General features: G+C 42.2%; 1 protein-coding gene across 3 annotated transcripts in view; it reads left to right on the top strand.

Moving 5' to 3' along the window:
- LOC128046414 (lanosterol 14-alpha demethylase) overlaps positions 1–23419 on the top strand; it is a 65663-nt gene that overhangs the window by 35430 nt on the left and 6814 nt on the right. Inside the window, exons 1-5 of one of the 3 annotated variants that reach the window (XM_052638492.1) lie at positions 15404–15570; positions 17515–17613; positions 19893–20069; positions 21279–21405; positions 23175–23349. In XM_052638492.1, coding sequence (XP_052494452.1) covers positions 15511–15570; positions 17515–17613; positions 19893–20069; positions 21279–21405; positions 23175–23349 — 638 coding nt within the window. In that variant the 5' untranslated portion in view covers positions 15404–15510. Of the gene's footprint in view, positions 1–15403; positions 15688–17514; positions 17614–19892; positions 20070–21278; positions 21406–23174; positions 23350–23419 lie in introns of those variants that run through there. The other 2 variants (XM_052638491.1, XM_052638493.1) reach the window with 2 other exon arrangements.

Here is a 23419-nt window from a genome sequence, read left to right as displayed (position 1 = left end):
AACCTCCTGATCAAAATTTCAAATTATCCCTTTTATAGTGGAGATCAAGGGCAGCCAGTCTGGCAGAGAGAGAGGTTCAGGTCACTGTCTTCCTGAGTTTGTGGGGCAGCTGAACTCCCCCAACTCCTTGGTCCTTTGGCGCCACCTCAGGAGCAGGGAACAACTCTGACTGAGGAAGGGTCGAGAAGGTTCCTTGGAGAGACTTCCATAAGAGAGAAGTGGGCTCTGAAGAGTTTTAGCATCATTCATTCTTCCAATGAATACTCAGGGTTGATTTCCTTCAGGATTGATTGGTTTGATCTCCTTGCAGTTCAAGGGACTCTCAAGAGTCTTCTGAAGCAGCACAATCCTTTATACATACTGTACAAGGAACCATTTTCTAATCCAAGATCATGAAGATTTACACCTAAGTCTATATTAATAGGGCTTATACCAGTGTAAATCCTTTTGTTTCCACCAGTGGCTGTTCAAATGCATGTGGTTAGTTTTCAAAGCTACTGCAGGAGAAGGATGGGAGAAGAGTAAGTTAAAAATACTTGAAGCTTGCTGTTCTTATCAAGATACAGCTGCTTTTCTTTAATAAATGATCCATGGATTGCTGACAGGTTTTGACTAATTTTCAGAGTTCTCAAAAAATTGATTCTGACAGATTTTAGGTCTATTTTCTTGTTATTTTAGAGGGGAGAATTCTAGGAATTTTTGATTGCCATTTTCACTGACATCACTCTATATGTTTAGTTTTATATCAATCATCTTATTACATGTTTTCCATTTGTCTCACCTTCTTGTGTTTATTCTCATTATCTGTCTTAATTTGACCAATCATTTTATTATTTTTCTACTGATTTTATTGCTATTATTTTAGAGATTACGTTAGAAATCACAACATTCACATAGTAAAATACACAAGATCTAAAACTTCCTAATGCATGTTCTCCTCTCTTCATTTGTTGGGTTGCATTTTTAATTCTAAATTGGCTAACTTTATAATCATTGGTTTTAAAGTTAATATGTATGCATATATACACATATATATATAAATTATTTCTCCCAGGGTTCTTCACTCCTTCTTGCATTTCTATCCTTCTGTCTAGATCATTTTCCTCCTGCCTAAAGAATTCCCTTTAATATTTATTTTAATTCAGATTTTCTCATGATGAATTTTGTTATATTTGACCAAAAATAGTTTGGCCTTCAGAAATTCATTTTAACAATGTTAGTACATTACTTCTTACATGCTTCTATAGTGGCCTCTTAGTTTTTCTTGAAACTCTCAAAGAAAAACTCCCAATTATTTTGGCTCTCCCAAAACTGAAATGATTCAAGAGTCCCATTTCTCCTCAGAGGAGTTTGTCTATACTTAAATTCAGTCTGCTTGGTTGTCTTATGATTGCAGCTCTCTAACAGTTTCAAAATAAAGCTATGATTTTATAAATTTTTTTCTCCAGGAATTTAGATTTAAGATGGGGGCAAGGCCCTCACGTGGTTTTCCTCATCATAAATAGAAACAGAAATCCTAGTTTCTTTGTATATTATTCCCGGAATGCTTTTCCATCTCTTTGCTAAAAAAATTATAATATTGGTTTTGGACCAGTGCTTCCTGCATGAATCAAAAAGCGGGATGAGTTTACTGAAGTTTTCTTCCTTCATTTTGAGTTCCTTAGTTTAAGTTTCTTCCCAGTCTCCTATATGGTGGTGATTGGCCTAAGGTCCAAAAATACCCTATTAACAGAAAATGTCTCCTCCTTCGGGGTAACTAACCTCCATCTTACTTTTCCTTCCCTTGAGCAAATTATTTGTTTATAGTTTGTAACTGGAGCCTTGCATAAACTTTAATGTCCTCATTTTGCATGTTTGTGCTTCTGTCTAGGAACTCACCCCTAGGCATGGCTCTGCTGGAGGATGAATGTTGCTACTATCACTTCTCTACGTTATTCTTTTTGCACTTATGTTTTGCCTTCTAGCCTCAACTATGGCAATGTTCTTTCTTCCTTCATTAAATCTTTAACCTCAACCTAAATGCAGAAGAGGTGATAAAACCTCCTCAGAGTCAGGCTGGCACAGTGCTTTCTGTTATGCCCAGTGTCCGAGTCCCCAAAACTGAGAGAATAAGACATCCACAGCAATGCAAAAGCATAAAGGGGGTTTATTGCTAGCTCGAGCTAGGGCTCAAGTCTCATCCAGGGCAGTGGAGTCTTGACAAGAGCCCCAAGCTCTGAATCACATCTACTTTTATACAGATGGTTCTTTGTTCCTGTAACAGCATAGCTGATTGGTTAAACCGTTCGCACAAGCGGGACTTTTAACCTCGCATCCCTATCCGGATTGGCTCAGGTCTGGCGCGGGCAGGGGGGCTACGGGGATTTTTTTCTGATTGGTCAAGCTACACTGCCAGCGGGGAGTTCCCAGTGCCTCAGCTTTCCTAGAGACTAAACCTCAGGCCTAGCCTGCCCCTTAGAGCCTGTCCTGGCTTCAGTTTGGTCCTAACTCTCCCCCCCCCACCCCACCCCCCCCGCCCCAGTCTTCAGCTACATAGAGGAATCTTCCTCTTTATTTTAGGGCAGGGCCTGATACCGTTGCCTCAGTACCATCAGTTGGACGGTATTGACGTGGTCTTTTACAAAGGCAACAAGCTTAGTTATTATGCATGGACCAAAAGTAAGTATTAATAGTAGCACTATTAGAGGGCCCACCAGGGTGGAAATTAGCATTGTTAACCACAGGGACTGTTGGAACCAGGACTCAAATCAATTTTGAGACATTTTTCTTTCCTTCTTTCTTTTTTTTTTTTTTTTGATTTAGCCCTTCTCTTATCTTGGCCAGGGACTCCCTGATTACCCCTGAGTGATTCACATAAAATCAACGTTCTTCCCCTAACACAGCACATAGGCTCCCTGAGAGACTTCATACTCAAGATACTTTTTGGGAATTGGGGTGGAGGTCTCTTTCTTCTGTAACTTCTTCCTGCTGTGCATGGGCGTAGGCCTGCCTAGCAGAGCAGAAGTCTCTCTACCTGATCTAAGTTGGGGTTTTCCACATCTGAAACCAGCTTCTACCCTTGTAGTTGCAGCAATTTAGTTGGCCCCTCTCAGAGATGAAATAGACAAGGGCCAAACAAGAGACCTAACAGGATGGTCATTTCCGGTCCCCAGAAACAGAAGGCAACATTTGGGGTGAGGGTTACAGGGTCTGTGACCCCTTCTGATTGGTTGGTGGTGAGGCAACAGAGCAGTGCTCCAAGAATCTTGTGTTCAGTCTGAAGTTACCATCTTCCACGCGGGTGGGGGCTCAAAGACATTGTTATGCATATTTCTTTGAGTAGGAACCAGGACTCTGTCTGGAGGCTGTACCAACCTTTGATTGTTTCTGTTTTTGTATCCCCTCCCTTCCCTGATTAGCAATTGTTTGAATCCATGCTTTGGAATTCAGGGAAGGCCAAGGAGGCTGAACAAAGTCTATATCCTACAGATAAGAAATGGAGAACACAGAGCAGATCTGTACTCCAGAGCCCCAGAGAGTCCCGCTTAGTTTTAATTTTAGGGAACTAGGCAACAATGACTATGATAACTTCCTGTCAAAATGGGGCATAGGACTGCCCCAGCTTGGAGAAATACAAGCTCTATGAAAGTACACCCATAGCATTACCTAGTTATTTTCCAGGATATCTGAACCGTAGCTACTCTATTTTGACTTTTAATTGTAAACTATTTCTTAATAGCCAAAGCAGATTTCACCGTTAATGACGTCAGTGTTTCTCTAGATATGAGAAGATACAAGAACTGGGACTCATAAAATCTTCTCCTGAAAAGATCTAACTATCTGACAGCCTGTTCTGCCAGTTTTTCCCAGAGCACCGAGTGCCTCATTTTTGATTTTCACCCTGAACTCCTTTCAGGGGCGTTCAAAGTCAGCAGTTGCAGCGGCCATGATTTAATCTTTGTAGATGCAGATGGCGAGTGTCAGTCTTCAGTTGGCAGAGCCCCTTTTTGCTCATAAACTTGACCATGATTATGAGGGGGGCACTTCATGACCATTTTATCCCATGGTGCTGAGAATGCCCATTCTCAGATTTGGCAAAGATTCTGTTGACAGGCCACTCAATGTGCTGTTACTGGATTAGGCCATAAAACAGTATCCAAAATTCTCTGGACCACCTGTCTTACTAGCTTCTTGGTCCAGGAAAATATTCCCTCTTGTTGCTTCTTGCCATATCTAGAGTTACACTGTTACCATCATCGATCTCATATGGGACTATATATTATTCTATTAGAGGCCTCATACACACATTTGACAGTGTAAGAAACAGCAATTTTGTAAGACAGGGGAAATACAAATAACAAAGCCAGCAGTATTAGTAAAGTCACAAGTAAGACTTATGTTAAGAACTTCCATTAGATGTAGCCCAGTATATCTTCAGGTCATCTGACTTAGTCTGTCCTGTAGAATCTTTATCTTTCAGGGAAATTATATATTGGCACCATCTATAAGGCACATAGCCCAGTTTTCTAGTGTTACTAGACTGATTATCTTTAGTATGATTTACTTACTTATTTATTTTTTCCAACAGAGGAGACTTTAAACTTAAGTTATTGTAGCCTGGTATTATCTATATAAATCCATCCCATAATTGTGGGAGATTTTTCCCTTCTTTGTGGAAACTTTTCTTGTTCTGACTGAGCTTGGGTAGTAGAAAAAAGCTAAACTTTATAGCCAGAGTCAGAGCAGGCATTATTAATTGGCCCGGTGAGGGGATCCTATCTAGTAATACCATAGTGACCTGAATATGACTATAATTTTTAAGTAAATTTTTTCAGGGCCAACCAGTTAGAGTCTGGTAGAAGAGAAATTTACCAAGGTAACCCAGAACTAGACACAGGTAATTGGCCACAAACCCAACAATTGGATTGATTTTTAAAACCAGCATAGGATCAGGCCTATGATAGAAAAGCATTCGACTTATATGCAAAGGTCTAAGAAGTCAAGAAAACATAAATGATCATATGAATCAGGTCCCGCATCTCGGGGAAGCTGTCTCCCTCTGATGTCGTCGTCTTCCCATCCTGGTGTAGTGTAGTTTCTCCTGATAAAAAAAGTCCTTCCATCCATGTTGGAGACAGTCCCTTAAATTATGTCTTTTTCCAGTCCTGGTTGCAGGTCATGAGGCATCTGATCTTCATCCAAAGATAGATTACTGAGATAAGCTTCAGAAACAAACTTAGGGTGTTTTTCAAGAATTCAATTAAATTTTACATCAATATCACGTAACAGCAAAGAACTATCTAAGAGATGAGTCTTACTAGATGCAGACCTCCATTAACAAACTGGGATTTAACGTTTTGAAATATCTTTTTCTCCTTATAGTTACCCTTATCTTTATTAAATATAACCAAATTAAGGCTAGTTTATTTGCAAAATAGGTCTGTTCTCACTGATTTTGGTCTGATGATTTTTATAACCATAATTGATTATAGGCTTTTTATTTTGCTGAAACATTTATAAAGTCTCAGACTGAACTTTTAAAATAAAACAGGGCTGGGAAACTGACACCAAAGGCTTATCACAGATTCTGCCTAACAAATCTAGGTGAATTCTTCCCTTTTTAAGGTCTCAAAAATTTCTTGAGATTTTTGTATGTGTGAGATAACCTTCTTAACACATTTGATGAACTTACTGGAAACCTAAGAACTCCCAATTTTTAGAGGAGTCAGAAAATATAATTATTTTGTTTATAACATTTAATTTTACCAAAGTATTTTCATAATTAGTTTGAGAGGAAGATTTTCCCTACTCCCTGAAAACATAAGATTCAAACCCATAATTTTTCAGATAGAAACCATAAAAGTTATAAGCATATTTACTGGTTCATTCAGTCCTTTTGCTAACTTTTGTGAAGTCATCAGGTTTTCCATTAAAATACCAGGACATATCAGAATGTTAAAAACTCCATATAATTTCTAGGATATCTGTATTAGTTAATTTACCATACATTATAACATGAGCGGATTTATTACTCATTTGATAATCTTTTCCATGTAATTTAACCAACCAAATAAACACAGTTTAATATCTCTCCTTGGGATGTTCCAGGGGCCCTCTGAAGCACCCTAAAGTTAGCTAGAGATATAAAAGCTCATATCTCATTTACATTTTTAGAAGTTTCTTCACTTGAGGTAATTTCCTTGTTGACAAACTTGTAACAGATATAATATTTAACTTATATTAATCCTAGGTACAATGAAAATATTCTACTTAACGTTAATTATTTTAAGACATGTCTATATTAGATAGGTCAACAAACAAACATTAATATCAGGTATTTAACATTGAATATTTCCCAGTTCACATGAACCTGGAATTTATTGTTTAATTTAGAATTACTTGATTTGTAAGCGCTTATCCTTTTTTTTTAAGCCAAATAAATAGAGCTCATATACATATTAACCACAAAAATATTACCAAGACATATTTAGACAGACACAGTGCAAGATCTAGCTTTAAGTCTTTTTCTTTTTTTTTTTTTCTTTTCCTTTTTCCTCGGTGTCAGGAGTTGGAGATGGTCTAGATAAGTGTTCCTGAGAGCCCTGGTCTCAAGGCACAGGGAAAGAAAATCAAGTTCTAACAAAATGGTGGCAGGTCTAAACCACATGGTGGCCAAAGCAAAATTTCCTTCTCCAGGGGATCTTTTCGACCCAGGGATCGAACCCAGGTCTCCCATATTGCGGGCAGATGCTTTAACCTCGGCTCCACCACAGAAGCCCTTAAATACAAAAATACAGTCTCTCAGGAAACCTCCTATAGAGACACAGAACTTCAGATCTAGGTACTAACATCAAAGATTTCAAGGGAGGAAAGGAAGCCAGGTTGAAAGAAGAAGGGGGAGGAGGCAGGAGAGGGGGGCAAAAGGGGTGGCCTTACAGACATCTCCTGCCACCTACAGATACCCAGGCGTTACGGGACTTTTCCCTGGGCCTCCAGAGAAGGGAGGACTGGAACTCGGCCCTACCAGAAATCAGAACCAGAATTTGAGTTCTCTGCCAAGAGGAGGTGATCAGTCTCCAATCCTCAGCTCAGGCTGAGGGCCCTTCGACCAGATTCCTTCGTCCAGGACCGGGGGAGGGACTAGAAAAACAGGGAAGGATAGGAAGGGTTAAGGAGGGGAAAGAGAGAGGGGAGGGGAGAGAGGTTAATAAAGTCTCTTGTTCCTTACCAGTCGGGGCACTCTGGCCAGTTGTCCATGTCAGGAGGAGACCAGGGACAAAAGGGTCCCGGTTGCAGCCGCTGGGTCTGGTCCATTGGCAGGCAAGCTGGCCCCTGAGTACCCTGAGTGGTCAGGATGTCAGTCTCGGCTTTTTCACCAATAACGATAGATTTTGCGCCCTAGATTCAAAATCAGAAAAATGGTCAGTCATAAGGGACAAAGGAGTAGAAGTCGCTTGCCCCATGATTACAGAGAAGAACACAGGAGACAAAATGAACACACAAAGAGCAGAGACAATGCCGGCACTCACACAGACACGACAAACAGGTAACAAATACACATCGGCCGAGAACACAGCACTAGGTCTTCCTGGGCCCCCCTGAAACTTTCTTTCCCTCGAGGTAATCTTACCAACAAGGTGTCCACAGAGCCAGCCGCCTCCCCAGCACGATGCCAGGCCTCGGCCTTACGCTGGTCTTAACCAGAGAACAGAGCCAGCCGCCTCCCCAGCATGATGCCAGGCCTTGGCCTTACGCTGGTCTTAACCAGAACTAACACCGGTGTTCAGATATCTCTCCTCCTAGTGAGCAAACCCCTTCTGCCGGGAGAGTGTTATTCTTCCCAGTTAACGGGATCCTGGACGAGCCCCCAAATGTTATGCCCAGTGTCTGAGTCCCCAAAACTGAGAGAATAAGACATCCACAGCAATGCAAAAGCATAAAGGGGTTTATTGCTAGCTCGAGCTAGGGCTCAAGTCTCATCCAGGGCAGTGGAGTCTTGACGAGAGCCCCAAGCTCTGAATCACATCTACTTTTATACAGATGGTTCTTTGTTCCTGTAACAGCATAGCTGATTGGTTAAACCGTACGCACGAGCGGGACTTTTGACCTCGCATCCCTATCCAGATTGGCTCAGGTCAGGCGCGGGCAGGGGGCTATGGGGATTTTTTCTGATTGGTTGAGCTACACTGCCTGCGGGAGTTCCCAGTGCCTCAGCTTTCCTAGAGACTAAACCTCAGGCCTAGCCTGCCCCTTAGAGCCTGTCCTGGCTTCAGTTTGGTCCTAACACTTTCACTATGTTACTCCAGCATTTTGACAGTAAGGTACATGGGTTTATTTCTAATTATCCCCTATTCTTTATAGAACAAATACCCAAAAGCATATTGGATAGCATGCATATATTATTTTCCCAATTTCAAAGTCTGGCTTCTTACAGAAATTTGAGTTTCCACTTCTTTTGAAATTTATCTGAACATAATCTTGCTCAGTGCACCAATACTGTCAGAAATACTATATTTTTTGTTTTGATTCTGGTAGACGATGGTAGCCAACAACAGTTTCAGGTGAGTGAGGGTTAGTTACATCCCCCTAGAACCTTACTGTATCAATGAAGCAAGTCTTAAGACAATTCTCTCTCTCTCTCTCTCCCCCCCACACACACACACAGACATAGAGTTATGTAATCTGTAAGTGCAATGAAACCCCAGCTCTGTCATTTCTTAATATGCTAACCACACCTATCAGGAAAGATACACTGGGTGCAAATGTGACAACATACTAGAGATAAGATTCGACTAATCTGATAGTCTATTTTAGCAACCAGAATCTTCCAAATCTCAACCTAGACAAACAACAGTTGTGGGATTGAGCTGGAGAGTCATCCTTAACAGAAGAGACTACCGGGCTGGATGGAATTTTTTCAACTGTGGTAAAGCACACATAAAATTTATCATCTTGATCATTTTTAAGTGGGATTAAGAACATTGACACTGTTATGCAACAATTGTTGCCATTCACCTCCAGAACTTTTTCATCTTCCCATACTGAAACTTCAAACCCATTAACCCTTTGCCCTTCTCCTCAGCCCTGTAAACACCATTCTACTTTCTGTCTCTAGGTATTTCATAGAAATGGAATCATATAATATTTGTCTTTTTATGTCAGGCTTATTTCACTTAGCATAATGTCTTCCGGGTTCATCTATGTTGTAGCATATATCAGAATTTCATTCACTTTTAAGCTTGAACAATATTCCACTGTGCATTTATGCCACGTTTTGTTTATTCATCTATTGATAGACACTTGAGTTACTTCCACTCTTTGGTTTTTGTGAATAATACTGCTATAAACATGGGTGTACAAACTTTTGTTCAAGTCCCAACTTTCAGTTCTTTTGGATATATATCCAGAAGTGAAATTGCTGGCTGATGGTGTGTGTACTCAGCCAACTCTTTGCAGCCAAAGAGTTGTCCAACTCTTTGCAGCCCCATGGACAGTAGCCTGCCAGGCTCTTCTGTCCATGGGGTGTTCCAGCTAAGAGTACTGGAGCAGGTTGCCATTTCCTACTCCAGGGGATCTTCCCAAACCAGGATTGAACCTGCATCTCTTGCGCCTTCTGCACTAGCATCACCATGGAGAAACTGCTGGATCATATGGTAATTCTATGATTAATTTTTTGAGGAATCACCATGCTGTTTTCCAAAATGACTGCACAATTTTATATCCTCACCAGAAGTGCACAAGAGTGCACTTATCTTAGTAAGACTTGTTATTTTCTGTATAACAGCCATTCTAATGGATATAAAGTGGTATTTCATTGTGGTCTTGATTTGCATTTACCTAATTGATGCTTTTGAACTGTGGTGTTGGAGAAGACTCTTGAGAGTCCCTTGGACTGCAAGGAGATCCAACCAGTCCATTCTGAAGGAGATCAACCCTGAGATTCCTTTGGAAGGAATGATGCTAAAGCTGAAACTCCAGTACTTTGGCCACCTCATGTGAAGAGTTGACTCATTGGAAAAGACTTTGATGCTGGGAGGGATTGGGGGCAGGAGTAGAAGGGGACGACAGAGGATGAGATGGCTGGATGGCATCACTGACTCGATGGACGCAAGTCTGGGTGAACTCTGGGAGCTGGTGATGGACAAGGAGGCCTGGCGTGCTGCGATTCAAGGGGTCGCAAAGAGTCGGACACAACTGAGTGACTGAACTGAACTGAACTGAACTGAATGATTAGTAATGGTGAACATTTTTTCATATGCTTATTGGCTATTTGTAAATCTTCTTTGAAGAAATATCTATTCGAGTTCTTTGCCTGTTTTTAAAGTTGGGCTTTTTGGAAAGAATTTGTATATTCAGGGGTGTCTCAAATATTTTAGCCAATGCAATATATACATATAAAATGTCACTATTTTTTACAGTTAAAAACCCATATAGTATTTTATTCTATATTTATATACTATATATAATTTTAGCAATGAAAACACATTTCTAACTTTCACTCTGAAAATTAGGAAAATTAGGAAAGCCTCTGGTATCTAGCTTTTATTGGCTGTCTCTGATATGGCCTTTCTTATTCAAACTCTAGCTGACCATCCTGAGAATTAAATTCCATATTGTTGCAATTGCCTGCACATACATTAACACATAATACCATATAATTAACGCATTGCTATGTTGAAATATTTAAAATTTAAATTAAATCTCACACACCATAGTTGAAAGCTCTATATCTGGTTCTCTGGTTATGGTGCTTATCTTTCTGCCCTTCACCCACCATTCCCAGTCACATACCTATTCTGCTTCTTGAACAGCCAGTTTGCACTTTCCTAACCCATGGTCTTTGCACTTGCTGTTCCTTCTGCCTAGAATACTCTTCCTTTTGATTCTCTCATGAACTTACCCTTGTCACTATCCAGGTCTCAGCTCAAGTGTTATCTCCTTAACGAAGTCTTCCCTGATCCCCAAACTACAAGTAGCTCCTTTCCCCCAAGTCTTTCTCAATCAAATTGCCCTGCTTATCTTAAACTTATGTCTTTATTAGCCCCATGAGAAGAAAGACTTTTTATTCAGAACTCTGTACCCAGTACTAAGGTGAGTGCTTTGGTCTATGGTAAGAGCTCAATAATTTTTTTTTTTATATTCACATGAATGTTCGAATACTTAAGAGTGTGACGTGAGTCATAATAGAGATAAAAAGAAAGTACTATGAGAACACAGAGCAGGAATACATAAATCAAAATTCCAGAACAGGGTAGGTGAGAATGTCCTAATAAGTATATTAGTCAGCATGGGCTGCCATAACAAAATACCACAGACTGGGTGTAACAACAGAAATTTATTTCCCACAGTTCTGGAGGCCAGGAAGTTCAGGATCAAGACACAGAGTGATCTGGTTCCTGACGAAACTCTCTTCCTGACTTGCAGGCGTGTCCTCGCATAATGGAGAGAGCACGCAGATGACATCTCCTCATCTTCTTATAAGAACGTCAGCCCTATCAGAGTAGGGTCCCAACCTTGTAATCTAATTTAACCATTATCTCTGCCTCACAGGTCTTAACTCCAAAATCAGTCGCATCGGGGTTGGGGCTTCAACGTAAGAATTCTGGGGGCATGCAAACATTCAGTCCATAACAAAGAGCTATATAAAGAAGGGCAGGCATTGCTGGGAGACACTCCTTCATGCATCTCTTACACTCCTGTGCATTTGCTGGGGCATGACAAGAATGAGGGCACTTCTGGGCACAGTGCTAGGTCATTGAAGAGAGGGCCTTCCCTTGTACTTTGAAAGGTTGTTTCACTCATGCATGATCTTGCAACATTAGGTACTGGACATTTGAAAATATGGGCTCTTTTAACTATACAAAGATTCAATATGTAGACACATTTTATTACACAAACAGCACTTGTTACTAAATTTCCTCTATAGAGAAGTCTCAAGAATTGGTAAGTTGTCAAGTTCCTATAGGTAGATATAAGTTTTCTAAAATTCTTAATTTTTATTTGAACACTTTAATTTTATCATTGACAACAAATACTGTCAGTGGTTTTCCTTGAAAGAAGAGGCTGACTTCATTTTCAAGAAAACATCAGTCAAATACCCAACCCTGAATGACCAAAGTCTGTCACTTGTTCTTTCAAGCACAAATGCCATTGCACAGAAAAAGGAGCTGGGGCTTCCCAGGTGGCTCAGTGGAGAAAGACCGTGCCTGCTAATACAGGAGATACCAGACACAGGTTCAATCCCTGGGTCAGGAAGATCCCCTGGAGGAAGAAATGGCAACACACTTCAGGATTCTTGCCTGGAGAATTCCATGGATAGAGAGGAGCCTGGCAGGCCACAGTCCATGCAGGTGCAAAGAGCCAGATGTGCCTTAGAGTGTCTCAACATGCATGCAGGCACAAAGAAAGCAGCTAGTTAAAATACCTTTTTAAAAAGGAATACTTATAATTTCATCAACATTCTTAAGTGAAGAAAGAAATGTTTTTCTACTGCAAGTGCATGGCGGTGAAGAATAATGACTACTAGAGTTTAGTGCCCACGGAGAAGGCAGTCGCACCCCACTCCAGCACTCTTGCCTGGAAAATCCCATGGACGGAGGAGCCCGGTAGGCTGCAGTCCATGGGGCCTCGAAGAGTCAGACACGACTGAGCGACTTCACTTTCACTTTTCACTTTCATGCATTGGAGGAGGAAATGGCAACCCACTCCAGTGTTCTTGCCTGGAGAATCCCAGAGACGGGGGAGCCTGGTGGGCTACCATCTATGGGGTCTCACAGAATAGGACACGACTGAAGCGACTTAGCAGCAGCAGCAGAGTTTGGTGCCACTTATCATCAGTTTGTGCTAAGGCCCCAGAATTTTATTTACTACTGATTTGACACCATACATGGAACAGCAGGCTGGTTCCAAATAGGAAAAGGAGTACGTCAAGGCTGTTTATCGTCACCCTGCTTATTTAACTTGTATGCAGGGTACATCATGAGAAACTCTGGGCTGGAAGAAGCACAAGCTGGAATCAAGATTGCCGGGAGAAATATCAATAACCTCAGATATGCAGATAACACCACCCTTATGGCAGAAAGTGAAGAGGAACTAAAAAGCCTCTTAATGAAAGTGAAAGAGGAGAGTGAAAAAGTTGACTTAAAGCTCAACATTCAGAAAACGAAGATCATGGCATCTGGTCCCATGGGAAATAGATGGGGAAACAGTGGAAACAGTGTCAGACTTTATTTTTTGGGATTCCAAAATCCCTGCAGATGGTGACTGCAGCCATGAAATTAAAAGACGCTTACTCCTTGGAAGGAAAGTTATGACCAACCTAGATAGCATATTCCAAAGCAGAGACATTACTTTGCCAACAAAGGTCTGTCTAGTCAAGGCTATGATTTTTCCAGTAGTCATGTATGGATGTGAGAGCTGGACTGTGAAGAAAGCTAAGCATTGAATTTATGCTTTTGAACTGTGTTGTTGGAGAAGACTCTTGAGAGTCCCTTGGACTGCAAGGAGATCCAACCAGTCCATCCTAAAGGAGATCAGTCCTGGGTGTTCATTGGAAGGACTGATGCTGAGGCTGAAACTCCAATACTTTGCCACCTGATGCAAAGAGCTGACTCATTCGAAAAGACCCTGATGCTGGGAAGGATTGGGGGCAGGAGGAGAAGGGGACGGCAGAGGATGAGATGGCTGGATGGCGTCACTGATTCAACAGACATGGGTGTGGGTAGACTCTGGGAGTTGGTGATGGACAGGGAGGCCTGGTGTGCTGCAATTCATGGGGTCGCAAAGAGTCGGACATGACTGAACGACTGAACTGAACTGACACCATCACTACAAATTCCAGCAGTAAAAAAAGTAAATCACGTATTATTATAAAGAGCTTTGACTTTGCAGACACCCCTCAGGTCCTGAATATACCCAGAAGGCCATGAACCACACTTTGTGAACAGCTATGAATCCGAATAAATGCAGAATATAAAAAACAGTTGAGACACGTTCCCTATTCTTAAGTTCATCTGGTAACAGAGGAAACTGTTGAAGTCAACTGCAACACAACTTTCGTGACAGGAGAAATGGTAGCCTTTGTGGAGGGCAGATTAAAAGACAAGGACTAGGGTCCAGTTAGTCTATGTCTGCGGTAATGCAGACAAGCAATGACCAGGGCCGGACTCAAGGCAGTGGCAAGAATGGAGCAACTTTTAAGGCGGTGGAATTACAGGACTTGGTGACCGATGAGATGTGATGCGCAGCGCAGGAGGGCAGTTTGGTGGCCACTGGTGCCCCTCCTACAGACGCAGTATGGGAGGAGCGGGTTGGCAGCCAGGTGAGTGAAGATTTATGAGTTTACTTGGCGTTACTGATACGATCTCCAGACAGAGTCAGAACAGGCAACTGGTTGTTTACTGCTCCTTCCACTGGGCCAAGCAGTTTCTCATTCTCTGCTGTATTCCCAGTGCCAAGCACAGCAGCCAGCTCTTAACGTTGACTGTATAAAGCAATGAGTCTGGCCAGGGGCTGGTGACAGTTACCTAACAGGAGGATTCCACTGGGCGGTCATTTTACATGCATGTTTTCGAAACCACAAGCGTGGATGAGCTCAGATTGCGTGTAACAGGAGGACCGAAGTTCCGTTTCAAAATCTGTCTGGTCCTAAACAGCCAGAATAAGTGGCGTTCTTGGGAAATATTGCCTCAAACAGGTCACGACGGCCTGTAACACAGATACCTAGCTTGCAAAGTTTGCTTCTGTCAGACGCAGAACCCCCAATAACCACGAGATGTTACCTCTATCACTGCATATGAATACCTGTCTGGTTTTATTCGAGGTGAGATGGGAATGACCTCAGCGTCCCAACCTTCAGGGTGTAGAAGGCGTCTTTCACAATCTCCCTTTACCGCGGATACTTGGAAGTCTCCGATTGCCCAGGACGCGGCCCTCCAACGGGTTCAGGTGTGGCGCCTGTCAGCGCCCAGGCAGGGGGCGGCGCCCCGGCCACCCGCCCCGCTGACGCCACATAAGCTGAGATCACCTCAGCCGCGCGCGGTGCAATCACCGAACCGCGCCGCCGCCGCCGCCACGCCGCAACCCTCCCTGAAATCCTTCCGCCCGCCCCATTGCGGTGTCGTGTGCCGGCGCCCCGCACCAAGGACACACAGGCTCGGGTGGCCCGCGATTCTTAGGGGTGGCCTCCTCTTAAGCCTATGTTTCTCTTCTGTCTCTGCACTCCCCGTGCCACAGGTGCAGCCTGCTTCTTCAGGGCCTCTCTCTCTCCGCGCAAGGAGACTTCGGCATGAAGGGGTTCCATTTAAGGGGCGTGGCCAGAGGCAGGCCCCGCCCCATTCTGTGACGTTCAGGGTGGTGTGGGAACGAGCCGGTAGTTATAGGGGGTGGGGCTGGGCTTAGTAGGAGACCTGCTGGCCGGGGCCACTTGCTAACGCCCATCTGCCAGCTTCTCTTCCTCGGTGGATTCGGAGGAGCCGCGGCAACCTCGGCCTCCGGCGTCTCTGGCAAACTGACGCGGGGGTGGCGGCCGGGATGGTGATGCTGGACTTACTGCAGGCGGGCGGGTCAGTGCTGGAGCAGGCGATGGAGCAGGTAACGGGCGGCAACCTCCCATCCATGCTGCTCATCGCCTGCGCCTTCACGCTCAGTCTGGTGTACCTGCTCCGCCTTGCGGTTGGCCACCTGGCCCCACCACTGCCGGCTGGGGCGGTACGTGCACCCCTGGGGGTTCTGGTGGGGGGGACGCTGCGACCAGGGCGACCGAAGAGCTAGCGAAGGGCTGGCACCGCGGTGGTGCCTAAAAGTGGCGGCGGGCACGCTGGAGGCTGGCGTTGGGAGGGGGTCGAGAGGCAGCAGCCCCGATTCTGGTGGCGCGGGCGGTCGCGACTGCCCTGACCTTGCTGAGCTTGGTGCTGGGTGCCCTGATGTCGGTCGCGTGCCTCGTCCTCGTTGGGGTCGTGTTTGCCGCGACTGTGGTCTTAGAAATGGCTCTGTTGACCGACGCACTACCGGTAGCCCTAATGGCCAGGGTCGGGGTGGCGGCTGTGGCCCTGAGCGTCCGGATGACGGTACTGGCCCCCGTAAGGGGTGTTTCAGCTCTGGTGGGGGCCCTGTTGGTGGTGGTTGGGGCAGCTTCGGCCCTGGTGGTCGTCATCCTGGGTGGCTACCCTTGAGTGGTTCAGTGGTCTATGGGCCGATTTTACATCAGTTTGGAGAGGAATGTGTTCAGTTTGGTAGAGTGAGCGTCATGAGTGTTGCAGGAACCTTCCTATGATGCTAATAAAATACCAGATTCTCTAACTTAGAGCCTTTACTGACCACTGGCTTCTGTTTCCCGAATATATGTGATGAATGCGTTTTTAGCCAAACCAAGTAGCACTGACAATAGAATCCATTTTTTACTGACAGTGGAAATCACAAACTATTGACCAAGTAGTTTTTGAAATGAGTTTTGTTTGACCTCTAACAGGCATGAGGAAGTTTTTTTTTTTTCTCCTCCTATGTGTGGTATTTTTGAGGAAGTGCTATCTTTGGAAAGACAACTGTACTATTTTAAGATTGCTGCTACTATTGTCCAAAGAGTGAGTTTGTAGAGCTCCTTTCTCTTTGAGACTACGAAAGATATGAGGACTATTGTCCTTTTTCATAACTGCACGTTTGATTTCAGGAGACTTGATGCTGTAATCTGTGAGTCTCATTTTGAGGCATCTGAAGTACACTTGAAGCCAGCGTGCTCAGTGGTTCAGTCGTGTTGGACTCTGCAACCCCATGGACTATAGCCTGCCTGGCTCCTCTGTCCATGGGATTCTCCAGGCAAGAATACTGGAGTGGGTTGTCATTTCCTCCAGGTGATCTTCCCGGCCAGAACCTATGTCTCCTGCTTTGGCAGGTTGATTCTTTACCACTGAGCCATCTGGGAAGCCCAGAAATACCTTTTATAGTGAGTGCTAAAATGTTCCTGCTAGAACTGATTTTCTCTCTCTTTAAAATCAATGGATCTAGATCATTGCTTGAGAGAGGCATGATAATGTGTTCTGTTCACCATAATGAGGAATGTAGCATCTTAAACATTTCCCTTCTTTCCCTCAAGTTACTCTGTTTTTTTCCGATTGTGGGAGTAAAGATTTAGGCAAGATTTGGGGACTAAAATTGTGAGTGGTAGTAGAAATAAGTGCTCAAGAAACCATAGTTTGAGTTTAGTGTTTTTTTTTTACTTACGGTTAGGAAAGTTGCCTAGAGCCACTGATAATAGTGGGCATATTCTAGAAAGTGTTCAGCATTTATAATTGCAGTACTGTGATGTTTGTCTGGTCATTCTTCTTATACCAGGTTTTGAGTTTCTCTTCTTTTTCCCAAAGCTGCTCTCTCTAAGGTATTTGCGATTTGCTTGTCGTGAAGTTACTTTTGGTGCTTCATCTTTTGGTAACTCCTTAATATTAAGGACAAGTTTCTTTCTTTTTGAATTGTGAAACTAAACTGAATGTCTTATAATAGGAAATGTAAACTTGAAGTTTTTTTGTTTGTTTTCTTTTGCAGAAAAGTCCACCATACATTGTCTCTCCAATTCCATTCCTTGGACATGCTATAGCATTTGGGAAAAGTCCAATTGAATTCCTAGAAGATGCATATGAGAAGGTAAGTGTTACAAGTCATTAAAGGAAAAGAAATTAGTGCTTTTCCAATTTTCTTTTAAATGGTGGAATATTAAAAAAAAATGTAATCTTATGCTTATCCCTAGTACAGGTAACAGATAAAATTGGAGCTGCTCTGGATTAAGAACTCAGAGGTCTTAGAGACCCTCTTATGTTTTCCTTTGTTCTGGGATTATCTCTGAGGAAATTTAGTTCTGGCAACTATGGTTTAAAAACCACTGGCCTCAATTTTGTATTCACTGATCACAGTTAACATGGATACTATTAATAATTGACCCTTTTTTTTAAACCATGCATCTGTGGAATTTTCTAACCCCCTCTCTTGTCCCTCCGCCTTCAGCAAGTTTCTGTACTTAGTCTCTATTTCCACACCTCCTCCTTACTTACTCTTTAGTCCACTCGAGTCTGTCTTTCAACCCCTTCACTAATGAGTACCATGTCCTAATATAGTGAACTCAGCTGTATTTGTCAGTGATAACCACTCTCACCTTAGCTGTGGCTTCTCTCACTTTTTCTTCTGCTTCTGTGAATGCTGCTTTCGTAACTCATTTGTGGGCTCACGCTTGGCTATTAACTGTTGAGATTCACTGAGGTTCGGTCCTTGGCCTTTATTCTTTCCTAGCTGATCTTGTCTCTACCTGCAGCTTCAGTTTTTAGCCACATGAAGTGAAAGTGTGAAAGTGTTAGTCCCTCAGTTGTGTCTGACTCTTTGTGACCCCGTGGGCTGAAACCCACCAGCTTCCTCTGTCCATGGAATTACCCAGGCAAGAACACTGGAGTGGGTCGCCACTCCCTTCTCCAGGGGATCTTCCCAACCCAGGGACTGAACTGCATCTACTGCACTGACAGGCGGATTCTTTACCTCTACGCCACCTGGAAAGCCCAGCCAGATGTAAATGACACCCAAATTAAAGTCTCCGGTTCAGGTCTCTTCTTTGGTCTTCAGACCTGGATATCCACCTCCCACATGATTTTTTCTTAGTTGTCCAAAGTCACCTGAAAGCAAACATTAAAAAATCTGACCCTGTGATTTTTCTCTCTAATCCTGATGGTCCTTCCTGTTCACCTTCCTCATCATTGTTCTACCAGTTTTGCAGTGTACCAGGAGCCTAGGATTCACTCTTGATACTTCCTGCTCCATCCATCAATTCATTGCCAAGCCTGCAGATTTTCTCTTCAGAATAATTCCACATCCTTCTGCTTCTGTTTCCACTGCCTCTCCATTACATTGTCCCGCGTGCTCATCATCAGGCTCCCGTAACAGGCTTGCTGGTCGTCTGGCTCTCCTTCAGCTCCTATCCCTCCCTCCTCTCCATCCAGGAGCCAGAGGGATCTTTCTTTTAAAATATGCACAGATTAGTATCTTTCCCATGCAGTTTAAGACCTTCCATCTCATTCCGTTGCTTGCAAGGATACAACTCCCTGAATGTGGCTTATAAGGCTCTGTATGGCCCTACTAGGTAGACTCATCACATCCTTACCTTCTCTTTTACCTTTAGAACTCTGCGCATGCTCTGCCGTCAGGCTAACTACTACCCCTCTGCATGCTTTAGGTCTCAGCTCTGGTGTCTTTCTCTCTTTTTAGTCCCTTTTATCGGTTCTCTCATCAAAGAGTTGCTTTCCTTCGTGTAGTACTTGTCACATTTGTAATTTTACATTTGTTAATGTACTTATTCAATTGAGTTGTATCTTTTTAAATAGACTGGAGTTTCTTGAGTCAGAGACAGTATTTTTCTTCATGATTGTATCCCCAGTAACTGAAATCTTTAATAGTAATCAGAAAACTGCAAAGCAAAGCATTTAGCACCTAACCAGATTAACAAAAAAATTAAAAATGAGATCATTCAGTATTGGTGAGATAGTGGTAAGACTCATAACTAAATAAAATTTTGGTATCTTCACATAGCAAGGACTTTAGGAAAGGCTATATTCTTTGGCTACTCCTGTAAAGTTACTTTAATCCAAGGGAAAAAATATCTACATTCAAACATCAACCATAGAAAGAACAGTTGATATGTCTGTGAAAGATAGAAAATATTTTCAATACAAGGAGTGAAGAAAGCAGAATAGAGAGTTTTATTTATATTTTATTTGGAACTGGATGAACATAATTATACATTTGGACAAAGATGGGGGAAGAATTGCATTAAGGTTTGTGAATGTTTTGGTCTTCAACAGTGTATGATTTTATTGTTTAAGATGAGTGTCTTAGTGCTTACAGATTTTATGGTAACGTCACTGTGGGTATTTTTCTCTCTTCAGTATGGACCCGTATTTAGTTTTACCATGGTGGGCAAGACGTTTACTTACCTGCTGGGGAGTGAGGCTGCTGCACTGCTTTTTAATAGTAAAAATGAAGACTTGAATGCCGAGGATGTCTACAGTCGTCTGACAACACCTGTGTTTGGGAAGGGAGTTGCCTATGATGTGCCTAATACAGTAGGTGACACTGTTAGCTTGAAGAAAGACAAACCTACACTATACAATTTATAGCTAGTCGTGTAAGCTGTATTGCTAAAGTGTAGAAGAGATTATTCCTTGCCTCAAAACTCTGAAGAATCAGGAGGCATTTATAAGAAGGAAAACCAAGGGTAGCTGACAGAGAATGGGTATTTTGCTTTATAGCTGCTGGTGTGGACTAAACAATTTTAAAGGGCTTCCTGTGCAAAGCAATATTCATAGAATCAATGAGAACTTAGCGTGTTAACATTTGATTTGAAGTAGTAAGAAGGAAAAACTTATTTCATCAGAAAGGCCTCCTATTAATACTTTCCTACCTCCTACCTGAAATTCTAGGGTGAGAGCTCTTCTGAGCTAGATGTTGTTGGTTTTTGAAGTTTGTGTGATTTCTTTGCTCCCCAGAAGGCAAATATTTAAGTGCTGCAACTTGGTATGAAATGCAGATCCGATAATTAGCTTAATTACTTGGTGCAGCCTCTGGCTAGCAATGTACCATGCATTACCCAGTCCTCTAGTATAGCAGCTGAGAATTGACATTAAGTGTTGCTTCTGGGGATTGAGGAGGTATGGAGGAATGAACAGCTCTCCTTAAGACCAAAAGTGAAAGCCTAGGTTAATCCCTCTCGTTGGATATATCTAACATAAACCCTTTGGGGAAGATCTACTTTAAGAACTTCCCCAAAGGGTTTATTATCTCAGTGTGAATTTATTCCCACTGTATAATATTCTAATTAAACTTTTGGAAGATAATGTGAGTGAGGAATGTTATTTGTTTGGGAATAAATGGTAGAATATGTAAGAGGATAAAAATATTACCAAAGCATAATGGACCTTTGGGAGACTGTGTTGGCATCTGGGTTGGGTTGGAAGACTAGAATATAATGGAATAGGAGGAGGCAGCCTTGGAGTCAAAAGTGGGGAAAGCAGGTATGCATAGGAGGGAAGGCCAGAAGTGGGGTTCCTAATTTATCGTTTGAATTGGACCTGCATAGCATGTGTCTACTACATGTTATTTCAGATAGAAGCATGAAGTTTTATCTGGTATGGTGAAGAAAATAATTTTATCTTTATTTTCAATTGTTTAGAAGATTGCTTTCTTTAAGTATTAAAGAGTTATAATAACCCAAATGAGTCTCATGATAAGACAGAACTGTGTTTTAATACTTGTGTACCCTTAATATTTTAAAGGTTTTCTTGGAGCAGAAGAAAATGTTGAAAAGTGGTCTTAACATAGCCCACTTTAGACAGCATGTTTCTATAATTGAAAAAGAAACAAAAGACTACTTTAAAAGTTGGGGAGAAAGTGGAGAAAAGAGTAAGCGCAATATTTTGGTTTCTCGTTTGTCCGAATATGTCTGCTTTTCTGTGACTAGAAATGTTAAGTGTGTGTGTGTGTGTGTGTGTGTAAAGAGCACACTACAACACGTGTAAAACCACCTTGCATGCCTGCATGCCAAATCGCTTCGGTCGTGTCTGACTCTTTGCCGCCCCATGGACTGCAGCCCACCAGGCTCCTCTGTCCAAGTGATTCTCCAGGCAAGGATACTGGGGTGGGTTGCCGTGCCCTCCTCCAGGGGGTCTTCCCGACCCAGGGATCGAATCCACGTCTATTATGCCTCCTGCATTGGCAGGCGGGCTCTTTACCACTCATGCTACCTGGGAAGCAAAACCACCATATGTTTAATGAAAAGAACATGTTATGGAGTTAAAAGACTTGAGAGGAAGTAATTATTGTTGCTCACTTAGCAAAATCTTAAAATATTTTAATTAATTTGCATATTGTTTAGCTCAATTACATAAAAATGATTCATGATTGAATTTTGAAAGAAACCAAATGTAAAACTTACATTCAAGGTCATTTTAAGATAATATATAAAATAAAAAAATTTGCCTTCCATGTCAGCAAGTTGAAGTCTAAAAGATTGAATTATATATGTAATACATTTTTTCTAATGTTGTATGGTAATGAGTTATTTCAACAAAAATGTAAGATTAAATACATAAGCTTGCTGTACTACCAAAAGAGCGATTTTAGCTGTTCCCAATAGAAATGTTTAAAAAATGTTATGTGCTTTCTCGCATTATGTAGGGAATATATTGAATGTAATGTAACATTCTTTGGACTCTGTGAATCTAGTTTTTATCCTGGACTGCAATTAAGTGTTGCCATCGGAACCACTGCCATAGCCCTAGCAGGAGGCAACATTTATCTACAGGGCAGTGAGACTACTGTGTAGGTCATCACATTCTGGATCTAGTCTTCAGCTTCTATAAAAGGTCCAGGAACCTGGTTTTATTTAATAGACCTAAATTTTATGTGACATACTTGCTATTCTATGAGAAGCTGATGTATAAATGAGAATGCTAACTGAATAAGTACAAATGAGATGCAATTATGGGACAAAGAACAGCATAATATTTGCTGCACTTCTCTTTATTGGCAATCTAATTGGAAAGCCAAATGACAACTAGAAGTTCGTTTGGTGAACATGGAATCAAAGAACAGGATATCGACTGGGTAATTGTTGTGACTTTTAAAGTGTCCTCCAGGTGTTCTTACCTGATGCATCTGTCTCTAATGTTTGCATATACAAGATGGTAATTAGTTAGTTTTCTTTTAAGACTTTTTCAAGACTTAGGTTTTTTTTTTTCCCACTTATGCATTTCCCACTTTTGATCTGGGGAATAATCCATTCTTCAGTCTTTGGACTGCTCTTTCTTAGAAAGCACCTTTTTATCCCCTTATGTTCTAAATAACCTTTTTATTGCCTTTATTATACTGTGACCAGATAACCACATTCATTTCCATCTTTTTATCTTTTTGAGATGAAGGGCTCATGAGTCTGAGTGAGCTTTTAGTTACCTCTGTGGCATCTATCTTGGCTCTCCAAAGAGATGGGCTGCCTTTGGTTTCTCTTTATTGTAGCCTGTCTGCAGGCTTTTCTCGATGGTGTGAAAAGGGTCTTGTTGGTTAGAGTTAAATTTTTATTCTCATTTCCTTCACAGTACTTTTGCATCTCTAAGAAAACAACATTTCAAAAGAATTTCGGGCAATAGTAATGGGAATGATGTTTTTCCCTCTAGATTTGTTTGAAGCTCTTTCTGAGCTCATAATTTTAACAGCCAGCCATTGTTTACATGGGAAGGAAATCAGAGGTCAACTCAACGAGAAGGTGGCACAACTGTATGCGGATTTGGATGGAGGTTTTAGCCATGCAGCCTGGCTTTTGCCAGGCTGGCTCCCTCTGCCTAGTTTCAGGTATGGATAAAGAGACGATGCTTGGTCATTTCACTTTGTGTTTAATTACCGTACTATTGGTTTGCTTTGC

This window comes from Budorcas taxicolor, chromosome 4 (assembly GCF_023091745.1).
Source record: "Budorcas taxicolor isolate Tak-1 chromosome 4, Takin1.1, whole genome shotgun sequence".
Taxonomy (NCBI): domain Eukaryota; kingdom Metazoa; phylum Chordata; class Mammalia; order Artiodactyla; family Bovidae; genus Budorcas; species Budorcas taxicolor.
The sequence above is the reverse complement of the archived record's forward strand: the minus strand, read 5'-3'. Positions and strand labels throughout refer to the sequence as shown.